This window comes from Aquila chrysaetos, chromosome 3 (assembly GCF_900496995.4).
Source record: "Aquila chrysaetos chrysaetos chromosome 3, bAquChr1.4, whole genome shotgun sequence".
In the NCBI taxonomy this organism is placed as follows: Eukaryota; Metazoa; Chordata; class Aves; order Accipitriformes; family Accipitridae; genus Aquila; species Aquila chrysaetos.
This window is the reverse complement of record NC_044006.1, coordinates 62,736,352-62,755,866: the sequence shown is the minus strand read 5'-3', so window position 1 is coordinate 62,755,866 and position 19,515 is coordinate 62,736,352. Positions and strand designations below refer to the sequence as shown.

Here is a 19,515-nt window from a genome sequence, read left to right as displayed (position 1 = left end):
TCATTTAAGATTCCTGCGACTTCTAGAATGACCGTTTTGATGACCAGTCCTTTAATTTTTTTTTTTTTTCCCCCCCTGTTGTGGGGAGTAACTGTAGGCTTGTTCAGTTAACCTTGTGCTAAAAATGATGCAAATGATGCTTTTTCTTTGTCAAATTCATTGCTATGTATGTGGAAGCCTGGAACAGATAATTTGTACACAGTTCGGTATCCTTTAAAATGCTACTTTCTATAAGGAAATCTGGAGTTTTTAATGTGTCTTTTCACAGAAATTTAAATTTTCAACTGTTGGAAGAAGGTGTCTCTCAACTTTTGGCGTGAATGGGTTGTAATAGCTATTGCCAAATTTTAGCAATGGGGCTTCAAAAAATGCAGCAACTGATGACTGCTTGGAAGGATTCATCTGTCAGCCTTCTATAATAGGCACATGTCCTCAGTGTCAAGTACAGTGGTGGTAAACTTCTCAAACATCAAGGAAATAAATGCTCTTCAAGGTTCATCTGGGCAAACTCTTGTTTACTGTGTTACACCACTGTTTATAGCCAAGGATGTTGTATGTATATTACTACAGTTCATTAGTATTGCACAGGTGATTATATGGGGGCTCAGATGATTATAATGAAAACTATTTGGAAGGCAAACACAACTATCAGTCTGGTTTCAAAAAACTTCCATCATTTTGCTATGACAATAAAGAATATCTTTTATATTTTTCTTTTTTTTGTTAAAGCTGTAAGTTCTGAAGCTTCCCTACCAGCCACAAAGGAGCATCTGTCTCCTCAGCTCTATTTCTGCAGTCCGTCTGCGGGTGAGGAGGACTTGAAATTGAAACATTCTACCCGACTCTGATTAGAAATGGAATTATGAGAATGACAGGTGTCATTTGTACATACAAAGTCTTCCCACAAATAACACCCAGTTCTGTTTCCAAAGAATGCTGGAATATATCACAGTACAGACTGTGTGGCTTGTCCTGTGGAGGCTTCCAGGAGTTGGAGAAAACTCCTGAAAAGACTGAAAAGCACTTCTATTTATTAGTGTCAGCACACATCAAGGCAGTCCTTAAATTACACAACATCTACTCTGTCTACGGCACCCCTGCCCCCTTCTTTCGAAAAAGTGGAAGTTATTTCTGCCATATAACTACCATAAGCACATCTCATGACTACGCTTTTTTTCCTAGAAAGTGACTCTAGGACAGCTTCGTATCTAGGACAGCTGGCAGCGCCATGTATAGACCTCTCCCTCTTTGTCTTGCACTGCTGCCCTTTCCAAACTTCCCAGATGGCTCAAAAGAGAAATCCAGTAAGAAAAAGGTGCTGCTTGGTAAGGGCTGAATTTAACCCTACTAGTGCTGACTTTGTAGCGCACTCTGTTTTGAGAAAGCAGACTTTATGTTTAGGTGGCAGCAGATACTAAAGAGAAAGGTTTTCTTTTTACTGCTCTCAGCAGAACCTGCTTGCTTCAGGAGGGTTTGATTGCCTTTAGCTAACCTTTGTATGCAGGGCATCTGAGCAGCCTTGTACAGGATTTGCTCCTGGAAGCTTTCAAGAAGGGAAATGGCTGTTGGCATCTTGTTTTCATACACCCAGGAGCAGAAAAGAACCTTGACAGGAAAGCTCATAGGAGAGCCTGCATGGTAAACTTAAAATTTCCTTGAATAAAGAAATAAAGTTTGTGATGAGTATATAATATGTTGGTATATCAGAGGAGCTTTGCAGAGAGGCTGGATTATTTGCATAGGTTTTGCCATCCTTGGATCTCACACAGCAGTTTGGGCACTGCTTGTGTGAACGAGTGGAGGAAGACTTCTTTTTTTCCCTTCTGAGAAATTTAGCTTCTAGTTTTCGGGTTGTTCTGTGCTTCTCTGAAATGCTGAAGGGAGTCAGGTCAAGAAGATGGGTAGAGTGCAAAGGTGTTTTGAGGTAGTATTGCAGTCTGTCAGGTGGGGAGTTCAGCAAGGTGATGTATTAGAGGGCTTTCCTTTTGGTCAAAACAGCAGTCACTGTTACATTTTTTTTTTGTTGTTTGTTGATTTTCACCTGTAGCAGGTCATCTCCTGTGCTCCTCAGCATCATCTGGGCGGTGTTTTTAATGAATTCCCCCGAATCCTGCAGAGGACTTTGGCACAAGTCTCCTGCTCTCTCCAGTGCCAAACTCTATAAATTGATTTCCACCCCCAACACAGAGCAAGATTGATCTAGGCTGTCAGGAATTGTGTGGCTGGGACACTTTGGTTGTATGTGAAGCAGTTATGTGAATCTCTCTTAAATAGGCAGCTGCTGCGTAGCTGCCCACAACTGCAAGAGCCATAATGGCCCAGAGATTGTTCCTGTGAACTCCACTGCTGAGCTGGGCCTCTCTCAAAACCTCTACTGTAATTAATAAGAAATGTTCTTGGATGTATCTGAGAATTAAGTTAGAAAGTGGAAGGGTTTTTTTTGTTGTTGTTGTAGGTTTTTTTCCCAAGTGCTAATTGGCATTTGGTAAATTAGAAATATTCCCCTATTCTGATATTTCACGGGCAAAATAAAGAAGTTAAGATGCTACTTTCCATTCAACACTTAATTGCCCTTAGGACTCAAGGCAAGGGAGATTTTCCAGTGGTAAACAGCCTTTCTAAAACATGATTAGCATTAATTAACATCCATGCTGGGAATTTAATCAGAAGCAGCAGATTAGTTGTGTTTTCTGTACTGTTTTTTCTCCCCTTGGATATGGCTGTTCTTGTACAGGCTGGAAACTTGTGTTCGCAGCAAGGAGCTCGTCTTGGGGCTTACGTCCCCCAGAGCTGTCACACGAACAGCATTCGCACATCAAAGACTTTTTAAAGAAATAGAAAAGAACCTTTCTGATGGATCAGATACTGCAAGGTTCCCCTAGAACTCTACAGCATTCAATTTCTGTGCTACAACCAAGTGACTTGCAGCTTTCCCTGTTCCATGTTTTACTTACTTTACTCACAATTAGACCTCTTTGTTTGTATGGGTCACTGAACTGGTTTCGTTGAGGAATGATATTTCAAAGCTATGTGGTGTAGGTTGAAACCCCAGTAAAAGTACTTTATTTTAAAAAATTGTGACACCTAATATAAATGTAAAAGTAGTAGGTAAAAATAGCTCCCTGATGTTTTCCTCCAAATTGTTTGTAGGGTTACTTGTGGGTTAAATGCCTTTTTTTATCACTTTGATTATTTGCTGTTTGTTTAGTAGACAGACAGTGAAATTGAGTTCTGTTTACTTGCTAGTATATGCTCTAGTATTGCAATAGAAGCACTAGAGAAAAATATAAAATAATGTGAAAAGCATTGTTGGAAATATATGTGTATCTCTATATCTCTATATATATCTCTCACGAAAATGTGAAAACTGAAAGTGCTTTTTCAGTGCAGGAGGGATGTGATTCCTATCTAGCAAAACTACTATTTCTGGTTTGATTTTTGGTTTTATATACAACCATTGATTAACTGACAGAATGTGGTGGTTTGTGAGGTTGTTTTTTTTGGTTTTTTTTTGGGTTTTTTTTGTTTTTTTTTGTTTTTTGTTTTTTTTTTTTTTTTGTTTTGTTTTTTGTTTTGTTGTTGTTGTTCAATTACTTATTAGCCAGTTTTGTTTAAAGCTTGGGACTATCTTTACTAAAATCAAGCTACAATCAAATGTTGTATGGAATTCTACCATTTGTGATAGGAAAAAAAGCTCAGCTGGAATCTGGCTGGCATTTAAAGTTATGGAATTTTAAGGGCTTTAAGCTGAGCAGCTTTTAATAGTCATTCGTAAAGGGTGTTTTGTGTGTGGTTTTTGTTTGGGTTTTGTTTTCCTGGTATCATGCCTGTTGATTTGTGGCAAAGTACTGTATATGGGTTAAGTTGTATAGACTTTAAATAATGTGTGTTATATTTAGAGGATTGCAAGACTGTGTACCTGTTAGGAGTTTGTTTGTTTTTAAGTTTGTCATCATTGTTCCTTTTTTTCCAGAAGTTTGGTGTCAATCAGTCTAAGCCAGAATTTACAGTGGATCTCAAAGGGGCGTTGATTGACTGGGCCTCAAAGGACAAATCCAGCAAAAAGAATGTTATTGAGGTGAATTATTTTATTTAAATGCAGAATTATATGTACTTTAATTAATGACTTAAGAAATTTTCTCTAAACTTAAAATAAAAACTTTTAGTTTTTTGCGTTTCTTACTGCTCAAATGTAGATATATCTTAGTACCTGCAAGAAATGCCCATTTTTAATATGTCTGTATGGGATATGCTTTTAAATTTTAAGCAGACTGTTATTTACTGTTTTCATTAGTAAGTGTTCTTGAGTGGCTATATATAATCTAAAAGTTATGCCAGGGAGAAGTTTAATTAGATTTAGGTAACTTCACTTTTAAATTCCAGTGTGTTTATCAGTTCTGATGATATCTGTTTTTATTTCTTTAAAGCTAAAAACCCGCCAAGGAACTGAGCTCTTAATTCAATCTGATAATGACAGCTTTATTAACGAATGGTATAAAGTTCTTAACTATACCATCAACAATCAGGTATGTGTTTGAATTGTGAAGGCTGTTTTCAAGGTAATGTTATTTAGTAAAATAATTGATGCAACGACTCCTAGTGCTTCACATACATCTTCATTTCCTGATTGTGGGCAGGAGGTTGAGTATATGGCAGTTCTTGGTGGTGACATGTGAAATATAATTAATAGTTGCAAAGGAATAAGGATGGTGCACTGGATTAAGAACCAGGAGATGTGGGCTGACCTCCAGCTCAGAAATGAGCTTCCTTCTGTGGCCAAATATTTTTTCTGTCTCGGTGACCTAAAAGGTTCTGATAGAGAGGGAGTAAAGGGGGGAGGACAGCCAAGGGAGTGCTTCATGACATACATTAATCAGCATTTGATATTGCTATTCACTTAAGGCTGTACTAAAGTACCAATTAAAAGCCCTGGCAAAATACTGTATTATCTCTTCTTACCAGACAGCATAATGCCAACTATTTAATCACAGAAAAGTGATCAAGCATTTCCTCTTGATATTGCCAAACAAGATTTACCATCTTTGAATTCAGAAGAAGTTGGAGGAGATCTTGGAGAAAATACTCCTCTCCTATCAAGTTGACTTCATGTGTTCTTAATTTTTATAGTTACAGGCCGTGCTGCTACCCATAAGCTGCATTTATGTTGCTTTTGATGTCAGTCAGTGGCCTTCATTTCTCCTAGCTCTAATAGTGTTTTCCACATATGGGTGTTTTCCGCACAAACATAGCAGGCTAATATGAATGGTTTAATTTCTTCCTGAGTGCTTGTGGTTTAGGCTCCTAATCTTCTGCTCTCTCCTGGTATGAAAATGTCATGACTCTTAATAACAAGGCAAGGCAGTCACTTGGCGATACCCATCTCCTGTTTGCCCCATGTAATGCAACTGAGGCCGCTTCTTCCCTGCTTAAATATAAAGGAAGATGGAAAGGCTGAGATATGCTGAGATGAGAGCGAGGTATTACTTGTTAGGTTGAGGAAGCGGGTGGTGGAATAGGGAGAGTTTATCATCGCTCAGGAGGAAATGGTGATGTATTACTGCTGGGAGCTGAGACACCTAAGATTCCAAGGGAAAAGTTAAAGTAGGTTATTAGACTACCCGATAATTCGGAGCACTGAACCTTTGAGTACAAAAATCCATCAGATCTGAAGCAAACTTTTAATTTTGGGAACTTTATGGTAGTAGTAGCTGTGAATCTCTTTCCCAGGACAGGCGCTAGTTCTAGTGTGACGAGATCTTCCTCAAAAGAAGGTACAAATGAGATTCTGGTCTCTTTGCTCCTTCACGCTGCTATTGTTGCAATATGCTGTACAAGAGGAATAGCTATCTGCGAAGGATGTGGCTGCTCTTTTTTATGTACAGAGATTTCCAAGTTATTAGATTAGACTTGTTCCATAATACAAACTAGATTGCAGGTGATTTTTTTTTTTTTTTTTTTCCAGAGCAGTTAATGGTTTTAAAACTTACCAATCCTAAAAAGCTTTGAGGCCTTTTGAAGAGAGCACCGTCTAAATGGTCTCAGTGGCAGAGGGATCCTTAGTGGGGACATTAATTGGGCAGTTGAATATATTGATCTTTGATGTGTAAAAAGGCTATCCAAAGCTTTTGAAAAGCCACAAGGAATGAGGGTGTTGAACATCTACCCTTCCAGTTAAAGTGCAACTTAGTCAGTGAAGTCGTGCTTCTGCTCATTCAGTGCTCTGGAGTGCGCAACTTTGCCTTATTTTTAAAATGTCTTTCCTTGTAACAAAAGACACTTTACAGTCAGATTTTTGTAACTGCGTAGAAGTCAAGTTCACTTCAGTAGAAGTGAAGCTGGAAATATGTGGTTTTGGAAGGGAGTATGTTGCACTGAGACCAGAGGAAGTTTCTTTTCCTATTTTCTGATATGTCTGTAGTCATGGGTGTAGCATAGGTATGAGGCTGCAGGCGGGCAGTTTAACAGACTCCGGTATCTGCCTCCATAGCTACAATGTGATCTACGTTTTCAATTGACTGTGTTTAATGAGAATATGCTGAGAGCGCATAACACAGGGCAAGAATTTTAGGTGGTGGTATATTTACTTTTTCAGAGTGAATTCAGTGTATGTTTTGACAGTGGTGAAATTTTCCAACTGCTAGTTCTGTTTTCTATTAAGAAATTTTAATTACAGAGATCAGAAGTAGGGTAAACGCTCTAGAACTGTGTTTTAGACTCTATCAAGTGGGTGCTTCTGTAGCAGACCATGAAATAGCTGACGTTGGTCTACTGGATTTTAAAAACAAACAAACAAAAAACCCCCACCCAACAACCAACATTTCTGTTGGTTGATGTAATGAAGTGTTTTCATGAAAGGCTGGGTTTACTTTGTTCAATGTCCGGCAAAACTTTCTTTATTGGGTCTTGTGATCAAATAGTGTTTCTCAAAGTTATTCACTCTGACAGTGAGAATGGTGTCATCTCTGAAGATACTTGGAGCATCTAGAGTTCAGGAAAGAACCAACTGAATATTATTATAGGGAAAAAAATATATATTGTAAAACTGTCTACAGGAAATGTGTTTGTTCATGCTATATTCTATGAGTTGTCAAACTGATCACTGTATCTTCTTAAATCTAATAGGTAGTAGAGTCTGATGAAGCATTAGAAGATGATGTACCAGATTCCCCTGGGGTGGAAAAACAAGACAAAGAGAAAGAGAATAAAGACTCTAAGAAACTTCGTTGTGAGTTGAAAATTTTCCATTAATTGATTTTAGCAATGCCAATTCTTACTTTTTGCATCATCAGTATTATGTGTAAATAGAGAAGAATTCGAAAAGACAGCTAGAAATGAAACTATTCAAGTTTGGAAACAGGCTTTTGTATAGTTCATTCTACATCTTGGTGCCAGTTAGTAGATTTTTCTTCCATGTTTTATTAATCATACTTAAAAAAAAAAAAAAAAAGAAGTACCAAATGTCTTTAGCTCCTGCTGTATGACACATGAAAAATAGGAGAAACTAGGCAGTGGTGAGATGGATTATTTTCAAAGTATTGTCAAATGCACAGAAGTAATTAGACATTTGTTTTCTCTGACTTTTATAAATGGTTTTGAATAAGAATTCTTTTGTCCTTTCACGTGTTCAAAACTGATTAGAATTGTTTTACTTGGTTTTTGTCTGTGGTACAGCATCTGTAAATATTTGCATTAACTTAAACTGCAATTCCACTACGTTGCTAATGATGTTATATTGGCCCATTTAGAGAAACTAAACAGTTTTAATTACACCTTCAGAATTTTAGAGCTAAATTTCTGTTAGCCACAGAAATTTCTTCCCATGCACAGAAAGATATTAATCAGGAAGACTATTTCTTGTCTTTTACTTGCAGGCCTTATATGTAATTTGCAAGAAAGTATTTATTTCTTTCAAAATAGTTAATGAAAGGCAGGACTGGTTTTGAAACATAGGTATATTTTTTTAAATTCCACATCAATTCCATATGTAAGCTACCATTTAGTTAGTTTCACAGGCAATACTTGGTTTTATAAGATTTTTGCGACAGGGTTGTCTCTTAGTGGTTTGAAAAATGGATGTCATTTACAAGGAGTTCCAAAAAGGGTAAGGAAAAATATGTGGATGAATTGCAAATTTGGATAGGTTTTTAATGTGCTTTTGAGCTTAATTTTTTTTAATGTTCGTTTATTAGCAGATAAATGCTGTGTTGGTTCTGTGGATATTCATGCCAAATGCATTTCTCTTTTCAGCAGTGAAAGCACCTAGCAATGTAGATACCACAGATCAGAAAAAGACCAAAACGAAGCTCAAGAAGTTTCTTACACGGCGCCCTACGTTACAAGCTGTTCGTGAAAAAGGATACATTAAGGGTAAATGAACCTTTTTAACAAAGGAAATAATTTGAAAAGCTGAATTTAGTAGTTCATGTGTAAAGTAGGGTTAAAGTGGTCTAGTTTTAGAGTAAAAGATGTGTAATAGCTGGTTTAACAAAAGTCTTGGATGTATAGCGGAACTGGTAATTGATTGTCATTCTTCTGAGCACTGCTACTAGCCACTAAACTTCATGGAGGATGTCCTCTCATTCAGCTCATTACTGGCAAAACTGCAGTGAAAATTGAGGGTCCAGGAGCCTGTTTGGACTTGGAGTGCTTCTTGGCTAGAGAGTCCATTTGGTCTGCTGTTCTGAGCTGGAAACTTCAGATGGCTGATAATTGTTTGTGCATACAAGGGAAAGAAAAGCCCTTTGGGTACAAAGCTGAATGCATGTGCTCATCTGTTTCACTAGGGTGTTTTAGTCTGAGTGGAACCAGACAATCATGTGCCATTTCATAAGAAATTAAGTATTTAGGCAAACCAGGATGAGGCTAATGGAATCTTAACTTAAACATCTTTTTTCCCTAACCTTTTTTGAATGTATACATTTTTTTAATTGTTTCACAAACAACGAGTCTTACAGATTTAAGAATATAAATCAAACTTATGAAAGAATTGATTTCCATTTGTCACACTTGTAGAAGCTTAGAGAGAACAGTATTTGCACAGGTTTAAGTTAATGTGTTTGTGTAAATTATTGACTTGGTACTCACTGTAAAACTTCATTTATTTATTTATTTGTATGCTTTAGCAGGATTTGTAGGTGGTGCTCTACTAGGGTCAAAATAGCATATGGGTAGGCAAATATCAGACCAAATCCTACTGTGATTTGCCTAACTACATACTTTAACAGGTGTGCTTCTGTTGCATGTGGCATTTGATATATTTGTGTATCTGCAAATATAATTTAACTGTAAATTACAGAACTTTTGTTTGGGATAAGGAAGCATTATTCCCAGACTTTGACGTTTTGCTCTGCTTTACAGCTTAGTATTCATGTCATGGTTCAGTGACGTAACTTCTGACATTAGCAACAGTGAATGCTAAGCCAAGTTTAATTTGTACACATGCGTGCTGATGATTGGATTTTTAATAAAGATGTTAAGGAATGAAGAGTTTGTTTTTATTTAAAAGCATGGTGTAAATTTTAAAAGTTGGATCTGTGCTGTACAGTTTTACATTTACTGTATGAATGAAAAATACTGACGCCTTTATTTAAAAGCCCAGTGTACTTTTGTGGCTGCTACAGAACAAGCTTAGTAAACAGAAAACTTGGCAAACCCAGTGTAAGCAGAAAAAATAATGAAAAATGCTAGAAAAAAACCCCACTTGAAACAGCATGCACTAAGCAGAGAAGTAACTGTGCTAAAGTTTTGTTACATGGAAAAACAAAATTACAGAAGTTACTTTAAGATGAGAGGAAAAAAAATGATTCCTGTATATGTGGAAATTATTAAAGTTGGAGGCAATTTTAACAAATCAGTTTGTTACATGCTAATATTTTCTTGTGCTACCTAATCTGCATTGCTTTACCTGCTACAGCTGCATGCTAGCTTGGCTTTCTTACTGTGTGAGTTTTTTCAATCCCTTGCTACTGATTCTGCTTGTACAGCTGGCTGCATGAGTAGCAGCAGCAGGACTGAGGTGTTTTGGGTCACCAGCATTATATGTATACAGCTAATAATACCATTACATGCCAGTTTTCATACTGTATAATGGTTTGGTGTGCTGTTTGGATTTCCTAAAGCAGTGGTCAGATGCAAGTGTTGTTAAAGAATCTACTTAAATTACTAAATATGAAAAATGGGCTAGGTGCTATGCATGATGCAAATGCAAGAGCAGTTTCTCTCTGAAGTGAGATCTACTAGGTACTGCGAAGATGGCTGCCTACATACCTTATTTAACAGATTAAAAAAATACAAACAAACAAACAAAACACCAAAAACTTCCTTCCCTTTAAGAGTGTGAGCTTTGCTTCTCTATCTCAAGACCCTATTTCAATGTCATGCATCTGAACAGGGGAGGCCATCTATTATTTAGGCATCTTTGATGAAAACCATAGAAACAGGTCTGAGATATTTTGGTGATAACATAATCTGAACAAGAGTAGTTAACATGTTGCTGAAATACACTGAGACATTGCAAGAATCAGTTGTCTGCCCAAGCTGATTTTCATTTTTGCTCCAGTTTTTGGTAGAAAACACTCCCCCTGGATTGTGTAGTTTTGAGAACAACACTCAATTACCTTTGCCCATAAATATCTGTATTTAGATTCCAACCTTGCAGCCAGGTTGCCTATGCAAAGTCATACTTGCACCCATTCAGAGCTCTGTGATGTAAACGTCTGTCACTTACAAATCCATGTCAGAACTTAAAAATGTTAGAAATTAAAGACTCTACGTTAAAGTAAATTAATATGTAATGCTGGGTTAAACAGTAGGTGCAATGAAAGATGAAATTTTACAGGTTTTTTCTGCAAGTAATGCCAAAAGCTTTCACTATGGTTAATTATCTCTGTTCAGATTTTTAACAAAGATTACAGTAAATGTATTTTGAACTCAGAACAGGAATGGAGTGTAACAGGACATTTGAATCCATTAAATTTCTCATTACAGTAATGACTATATGACTCTCCCAAGTATCTCCTGGTGAATTAAAATTATTTCAGTAGCAAAAGTTCCTTACTCAGAGACTCACATTTGTGTAACTGCTGACACTCTTTCTTGCTGGGAGCTGCTGAGAACTCTGTTCAAAACTTTCCTATTTTCACTCCAATACCGTGACAATTGTATCCAGTAGTCTTTGCCCTTTGTAGAGGTTTGTTTTAACCTGAACTAGTTCTGTCACTTGAGTCCTGTTCCACTGTAAATCAGTCTCTTTACTTGGTTCCAGATCAAGTGTTTGGTTCCAATCTCACCAGCTTGTGTCAAAGAGAAAACAGCACGGTGCCAAAGTTCGTGAAGCTGTGCATTGAGCATGTTGAGGAACATGGTATGGTTGAAGTTTTTTGTTTCCGAATCTCTCTTGCTCACCACACTATCTAATTTTGAACATTTTAATCCTTAAAATGCTGTAGATTTATTTGGGGAAAATAATCTGAAACTTGTATCTGTAGTTAGCAATGAGTTTTCAAGCGTGGGGAGGTGGGTGGGATCCAAAATGGGGAGAGGGGAGGAAATCTTATATCTGAGAAATTGATCTGCTACAGTATATTTCAAGCTGAGGAGAAGGCAGGACAGCTTCCTAGCAGCAAGGCTCTAAGGAAAGAGGGGTTACAAGAAGTAATAGAAGAGCTCAGCCCATCACGGTTTTTATGAGATGAAAAGAGAGTGACTGTCAAAACGCAACCATTCGTTCTTTGACGGTTTAAGCATGCTAACGATCATTTATATTAAAGCTTCCTTGAAACAAACTTCCGGGAAAAAGTTGTGTTCCTGCTCTGTATATGTATTGACTGCCAGAAGACAAGTCTATGGTTTGATGCCCTTCAGCCAGCTACACCAATTGCTATGCAAAGTTTTATGCAATTCTGGAGATTATCAGTGTCTGCATATTGACTCAATTTTTGTTTGCTTTCATTGAAAATAAGTCTCTCTTATCTAATAACTGAGAAAATCATGTTTGAAAGCTACATGTGATATTCTGGGTTGTCTGATGTAAAGGACATCTTCACATTTTTGTTGAAAATATGTTGGTTGCGACTCCTGACTTGGCTGTAGTCTGTGCTGGTTTTCTTGCTTGTTTCTTGCTGTTGTCGTTGCCCTGTCCTTGGAAAAGATGACTGAGAGGGGATTATGGAATCTCCATAATCATCATTCAAATATATACCAGTCTGTTAATCTGAGAACATTCTCTTGAGAATCAGGGTAAGTGTTACAGGGGAATGCTACATGTGAATTTTAAGGCATCTTCCATGGGAACTTCATTTAGGATTTTGTTGCAGCCTGTAGTCCTCTTTCTCAATGCTGCTATTTTATGGCCTGGGAGGGGAAAAATAACTGCTTCTGTTGCCTTACTCCAGTTTGACAAACTACCACCTTGCTTGTAACAGCAAGCTTTATTCCGTTTGTGATCTGCAGTTTGTGAGAAAGGGGTTATTTTGCTTTGTTCTTTTTTTTAAATTTCTTTTTTATTTTAAAGGCAGGACTGCAGTGAAGATAGTGGTGAAGTTTTCCTTTTTTAAATACCTGAGGGAAAGCTGACAGAAATGAATAGCTTTTTTCCCCCCACTTCTCCAACTCTTCTTCCTACTGCCAATACACTTCAAATCAGTTCTTTCTGTAAAGGAATGACTAGTGGATTATGGGGAAAAGGGATATGTCAGATGGTGCTGGTAACTGTGCTGTGTTGCATCAGACAACTCCTTGAGGAGCTACAGGGACTTGCAGGTATTCTGGCAACACTCACCCTCTCAGTGGCACTGACTCACATGCTGCATTCAAGTGGCATTTCAATTAAATTCTTGCTCTCCTAATCACTTCTGAGTAACTGCAGTAGCAACCACAGAGACACAGTTTTCTTTTCTGGTTGAGTGTGCAATATGGTAAAGGCAAGGGCTACCCGGTTTAGTTTTGTAGGCTGTTGGGTAGTGATGAGTGTGCATGCACATCATTCCTTCTCCATGCAAACCCGGTCACTTGACAACTTTGAGATGCTCTCTATGCATGACTTGACTTGATTTTTCTTAACAATGCATTAAAAAATTGAACATCCACAAAATACTTGGTTCTTGCATGTTGAACTCCCGTATACTCTCTGCCGGCCTACCAAGAGCATCTTAAACTAGACACCTAGTCTCATTGGGGAAACTTGGAGCTGTTGCCTCATTACAACTATTCTACTGTGTAGGAAGTTTTAGAGATTACTCTGAGCTTGATGCTACCAAACCTGTGTCAGCAAACTAAACCTCCTCTGATATGCCCTGCCCATCAAAAAAGCTAGTTTAACCTTTTGTTGTTGTTGTTGTTGAACCAAGTGTTCTTTGTTACAAGGTGGGTTTCTTTTGTTTTTAATTTTGCTGAGTATACATATAAAGAAGCAGCCTAATGATTTCAGAATTCATACACATGTGAGGTATTAAAATGGATTTATGCTTTTGTTTTAGGATTAGATGTTGATGGCTTATACCGAGTTAGTGGCAATCTTGCAGTGATACAGAAGCTAAGATTTGCAGTCAATCATGGTAAGCTTACTTTAACTATATTACAATTGTGTATGTTTTTAGATTGTTGAAGTTCACAGAAAACTCAGGAAAAAATTTCTTAATGTATAACTGCAGTCTTCCGTGAGAAATGATTGTCCTCTTTGAAGTAAAATTACGTCAAAATTGCAGAATTTAGTGTGTATTGTGCATCATTTGAAAAACCTAGCATCCTGAAAGTTTGGTCTTATGTGGAGCATAGAGGCGTTTCTAGAACATAATTCTAAAGAAGGGTGGTAATAGAACTGGGGTGGGGTGAATTATTTCAAACAAAATCACTTCATACCTTATGGAAAAACAGTAAGCATATTAAGCTTCCACCGCCATTAAAATTGTAAGTTAATGCTTTTTAGCGAGATTTGCCACTGTCTTTTAATATGGGGGTGGTTAGCTCTTCGTCGCCATACTCTGTGTATAAAACCCTTTCATGTGGCTTTATCTCAGTGTTTCGTTCAGTGGGAATCAACAGGCAGCTTGCAAGTAGGAAGAGGACAGTAGCCCGTCTACAAGCTGACCTGTCATTTCCTGATTGACAGGGTCTAACAGTAAATTCTGCGTTATGTCAGCAGCTCCTGTTCCCATCTGCAAAATGCCCTTGGTATAGGGGAGCTGCATTTAGTGCAGTAGGCAGAGTTTGGCCAGCTCTGTCCATTGTGGTTGAGTTTTTGTATCCCCTTTTATATTGCTGCAGTTCTGCATCCCAGCACAGAATGGGCTGAAGTGGAGTAAAAGTATTCACTCCTTTAAAAGCAATAAGTACAGAAGAGTAGTTAAGTTTATTTTTTGAAAAAAAGCTTTGATAGTTAAATTGGTAACAGTAATTATTCATTTTTCTCTCTCAGATGAGAAACTAGACTTGAATGACAGTAAATGGGAAGATATACATGTCATCACAGGAGCTCTAAAGATGTTTTTCAGAGAATTGCCAGAGCCGCTCTTCACTTATAATCACTTCAATGACTTTGTCAATGCAATTAGTAAGTCTGGAAAACATGCGTGTGCTTTTTGTATAAGTTCTGCTCAATATGTACAATTCACTTAATTATTTTGGACAGTGAAAAGAATGTTTTGGTTATAAACATGTGTAAGGCTTACCTAAAACACTGCCTGTCAGTACTGCACGGTCTGGTCAGGAGGTGGCAGTATTTTCTCTCATATTAGCACTGCAAAACGTTTGCTTTCATTCCCAGTCTGTTAAATTTTACCCTAAAGTTTTAAACAAAAATACTAAATTTTTGCTTCCACACCTCATCCTTTTGCAGAACAAGAACCAAGGCAGCGTGTCCATGCTGTTAAAGATTTAATCAAACAGTTGCCAAAACCAAATCAGGACACTATGCAGGTACTCTTTAGACACCTGAAGAGGTAAGTAGCAGATAGAAGGAGAGGCTTTGTATTGCTGATCTTCCCTTAAAGCTAAATAATCCAATTAAAAGTACTAGGTGCCTGTTCCCACTGCATTTTCCTTGCCTATATTGGACTTGATTAAAACAGTGTTTCTGTTTGTATTTATACAAGCTTGCAGAGCACAAAACAGACTTTAGACAGTATGTGTAATAGTTCTGATGTTTACTGCCAAGTCCTTTTGTTCGAGGGATTGTGAGAGGATCAGGAATAGCATTTCAAAACAAAACTTTTCTGTAGAGAGGGGAATCACAGCAGCTATGTATTCTAATAACAAGACTACTCGTTAAATAAATACTGTGAATAGTCATTTGCTTTGAACTGTGTCTTTTTCCTGTCATCCTATTACTCTAACACTAATAAGCCTCTTTTTGTTCATTTTTTCTCTTTCAGAGTTGTAGAAAATGGAGAAAAGAACCGAATGACCTATCAAAGTGTAGCAATAGTTTTTGGTCCAACCTTATTAAAACCAGAGAAAGAGACTGGTAACATAGCAGTCCACACAGTATACCAGAATCAGATTGTGGAATTAATTCTACTGGAATTAAATTCCATCTTTGGACGCTGACATTTTTCTGGGAGTAGAAACTGGAAGTGATGGGTTGGCAGCAGTACTCCATCAGAAGGAAAATCTCTCACTGTACATGATGTATTATGTTTGTGGACCAAGCAGCAACTTGTTTTTTGCACTTTTGGGGAAGGGAGAAGCAGGAGAAATGTTTGACCACTTTAATGCGAATTAAAGACAACACTCTGGATTTCTTTGAAAAGTTCAATGTAAAAAGTGAATTGAAAAGTTTATAGTTTGCCTTTTTTAAAGTAGCATTGGAAAAATGTAATATAGGTTCATACACTGGATTTCCTGGAGAGTAAAGCTATTAATCTCAAACTGGATAATCTGGAATTTAATCTTAAAATTCTTCCACTTGATAGGGAAAAGTCCTACCAACTGGTATGGAAAAATTCAGTGAAGTTGCATCTTAAGCTTGTGTATTACAACCTACTCAGATCTGTATGACACTTTTCCAAGGGGTTTCTGCATGCAGTGACTGTCTTAAACTTGTGCTAACAGTTTGGTTTAGTTAGTCAAATCTAATTCTTCACTTGATATCTGCTGTCCTTTTTCCTTTTTTTTTTTTTCCTCCCCTTTTTCTTTTTTTCTTTCCATTTTTTTCCCCAGCAACCTTTCTGGAACTTCTTAGTTGCTTTATAGAACAGCACACTACTTCAAACACTGAACTTGTGAGAAGATCTAGCAACGGATATTTGTCTTGTGGCATAATAGAAGTCATATTTAATAAACATGTTCATTTTTTCTGGTTATTTCCTGAGCTAAGTTTTGTGTTATACTGATTTAAAGCTAAAATCCTAAGTAAATACCAACTGTAACACTGTATTGAGTTCTTGGTATAATGCTGTGGTAGTGGAAGTTTCTTGATGTAAATACAGGCTGTCCTTTTGATTCTTGTATATAATTCAGTTCCTGTATAGTTCAAGAATACTTCAGTCACACATTTCTAATCATGGGTAGATTAGCTACAGTAGCATAATGTTTCCAGTGGATGTCTGGGTTTCAGCAGGGAAACAGGTTATGGGGAGGGAGGGGGGGACCTAACTGTGTGCACTTTTAGATGTTAATTACATTTGCAGACAAATAACTGTAATGCAAATGGTACTGGAGAAATACTGAGTGTGCTTGCTAAATTGTTAATGCACTACAAGAGGAGCCTTTTAGGTTATTTAATATGTACAGGATACATTAGAAAAATGTATTAAGAATTCTAACATCTACAAATAGTGAAACTCATGTTTTGATAGGTAGATGTTTGATGGAATCCATGATGCTAAATTTAAGATTTTCTTTTTACATTAATGTAGAATAATATTTGTAAAATTGGTTTTGAAAGATTTTGTTACAGGGAGCATGGTCTGCTGAAGATTTTTTTAAATGTATTTTTCTAGACTAACTGCTGTATCTGACATATTTGTTATGTCTAACCTGAATAAATGAACCCGTTAGTTCTTTTAGAGTTTGCCACTCTGGCTTCAGACAACATGAACCCCCTTTAAATAATAAGACCGACATATCTTACCGCTTAGCATGGATACTACTTGTGGCAAAGAGTTGTCATGCTGGATTAAAAGACAGATGCTTACTTTACAACCTGATGATTTTAGGAACTTCTAATCCTTTTCTTTTTAACAACTTAAATTCTACCGTAAGATTCAGAGAGGGCAGAAGTAATTTATGGATATAAATTTATGGTCTTTAAAATGTATCCCAACTTACTTGGAACCTACTGTACAGAAAGATACATTGGGGAATTAATTGTATTTCGCCTTTGATCTGTTGTATACCTTTCACAACACAGTTCTGGCTTACAGCAAAGGGGATGTGTGGTGAAGTACTGAGGTGTAATCAGATGAATGGTACGAGAATTTCATGAGCATAGGGCTTACACGAAAAGTCTTTGGAGATAAAAGAGAAGATGAGTTACTTTGTGGCTTTCTCACTGTCTTCTTGTGGTAATGGTGAAGTCTTGTGGTTTGTTGCAAAGCAACCTGGGTGAGAATTGTGAAAGCTCCATCTCTTGTGTTGTTGTCAGCCTCCTGGTAGGTTGTCAAACCAGAGCAGTGCTGAGTGGCAGGTGTGCCCCAAGCTACTAGAAAATATCAACAAAGTTGAAATCTGTTGCTGTAGATTATTCAGATCCCAACTTCAGCTGTAAAATAAAAAAGAATTCCCACTGCTAAATGAGAGGGCCTCTCCAGAGGTCACCTTTTCTTTTCTGTATGAGTGTTACGTTTTTCAAAGAATACCTTTTTAAAACAGTTTGATAATGAGGATGTCACACTTTTCCTTGTATTTCCCCCAAATAAAGCATTTTGTTATTACAATATATAGTATGGTTTTGTGCAGTGAAGTTGTCATATGTTTTAATGTTCTCATTTTTAGTTTGGGGAGGGGAGAGTATTCTTTCTAATTGAAAGAGGTGTAGCTAAACACTCGAAATATTCAGGAAGAGGAGGCCAGCCAGGCTGACGGTATGCTGCTTGTGACCAACTTGAAACTGTGTATGTCAGCACATTGGGTTTCTTCGCTCCTTGAAATACCTTGTCTTGTTCCTGCAGTTAGCTTTCTTTTAAAAAATCAGAAACAGATTTTTGCACAACAGCAGGGGAAAGCTATTTGTATTAGATGAAACAAATTTATATATTCCTCAGTTTGGGCTTTAAATCAGCTTTGGTTCTGATTTAAAACCAATTTAAAGACTGAGTGTAAGCTCTTGCAGCAATAACCACTCAAAGATACTGGAGGTCCAATATTATGTATCGGTGCCAGTTGAAGTTTTGTTCCAGCACTAGAGCTGTGTTTAGCTCTATAGTTCTGCTACACAGCATTAGTACCAAGCAACTCTCAGACGTGCTTGATCTATACCAGTTACAGGTTTCTTCACTTTAAAGCTGGAGAGAGAAGTGGACACAAAAAAAGACAAATATACACAGTCATTTCATGTAAACTAATTTTTTAAAACAGAGTTGCATGTAAATAAAGCTTGCTGCGTGCAAGTGGATAGGTCACACTTACTGCCAGGCCCAGACTTTCTTCCCCATCTTCACAGAAAGCCACGACGAATTCCCTTTGTACTGAACCCATTGTATCCTGGCAAGTGAATCCTCGACTCACAGCGTGAGAGAGAAGGGAGTTTGTAGGTAATACACTATCAGTTTATTCCTATGTGCAGCCCTGACTTCTTCCCCTTCAAAGGGAACTGCTTTATTTAGGCCCAAAGTAATGATATTTTCAGAATCAATCGGTTAATTCATAAGCCATAACGTAAACCAAGCACAGTGGGGCATTCTGCTGGGCGAAGGGGGAGGTACAGCATGTCTAATGAGGCCTTCTGCAACCGCCGGGGAGAGGAGAGCTCCTCTGAAGAATCTTAATTAGCCTCCACAATTGCAAAGTTTTGTGGGCAAGCAGCTGGTAGGACTGGATCAGACCTTTACAAAAGTAGCCCTATGTGATTGTGGGATTTAAATGAACATTCCCCCCCAGCATTCTTGTAAACAGAGCACTTGTAAAACAAGATCACACTGTATAACAAACCTACATGAAAGACAGAGGCAACTTGGCCTCTTGGTCCTTTTTATTGCCTTGAGAATTAAATGGTGGCTCTAATACTAGCTTCCTACAACTTCCTGAAATGGATTTGAGTTTGTTAAGGTACTTAGCTGCTACTTTCTTCGAGAGAAGAAATTTGTGTTGCACTCGGCAAACTCAGAACTGCAAAGTGGAACAAGCAGGGATAGCATCAGGTTTATTTCGCATAGAACCTCATCTTGTAGCTTATTGCACTAAAATGTAGTTGGCTAGGAAGGGGAGAGCAGATCCTTAGTGTGGGAATAAGTAAATGCAAAACACTGAAGGCAACCAGACAAAGCAGGTGTGATGGACAAGTGAGATAGCAAAGAAACAGTCACTTAGAAAATCTGCAGGAATCCAGGCCAGAGAGCTGGGAGAAAGCCAGGCTGCCAA

The 19,515-nt window shown here is 37.6% G+C and overlaps 1 protein-coding gene across 10 annotated transcripts in view; it reads left to right on the top strand.

The window, feature by feature from the left end:
- The window catches only part of ARHGAP12 (Rho GTPase activating protein 12), a 103,348-nt gene extending 85,475 nt beyond the window's left edge, over window positions 1-17,873 (top strand). For 8 of the 10 annotated variants that reach the window (XM_041122289.1, XM_041122288.1, XM_041122293.1 and 5 more), the window contains 9 exons: window positions 3,974-4,078; window positions 4,428-4,526; window positions 7,123-7,225; window positions 8,248-8,367; window positions 11,264-11,362; window positions 13,476-13,553; window positions 14,414-14,548; window positions 14,834-14,936; window positions 15,369-17,873. In XM_041122289.1, coding sequence (XP_040978223.1) covers window positions 3,974-4,078; window positions 4,428-4,526; window positions 7,123-7,225; window positions 8,248-8,367; window positions 11,264-11,362; window positions 13,476-13,553; window positions 14,414-14,548; window positions 14,834-14,936; window positions 15,369-15,543 — 1,017 coding nt within the window. In that variant the 3' untranslated portion in view covers window positions 15,544-17,873. The remainder of the gene's footprint in view (window positions 1-3,973; window positions 4,079-4,427; window positions 4,527-7,122; window positions 7,226-8,247; window positions 8,368-11,263; window positions 11,363-13,475; window positions 13,554-14,413; window positions 14,549-14,833; window positions 14,937-15,368) is intronic. The other 2 variants (XM_041122291.1, XM_030008017.2) reach the window with 2 other exon arrangements.
- Window positions 17,874-19,515: the final 1,642 nt, after the last annotated feature.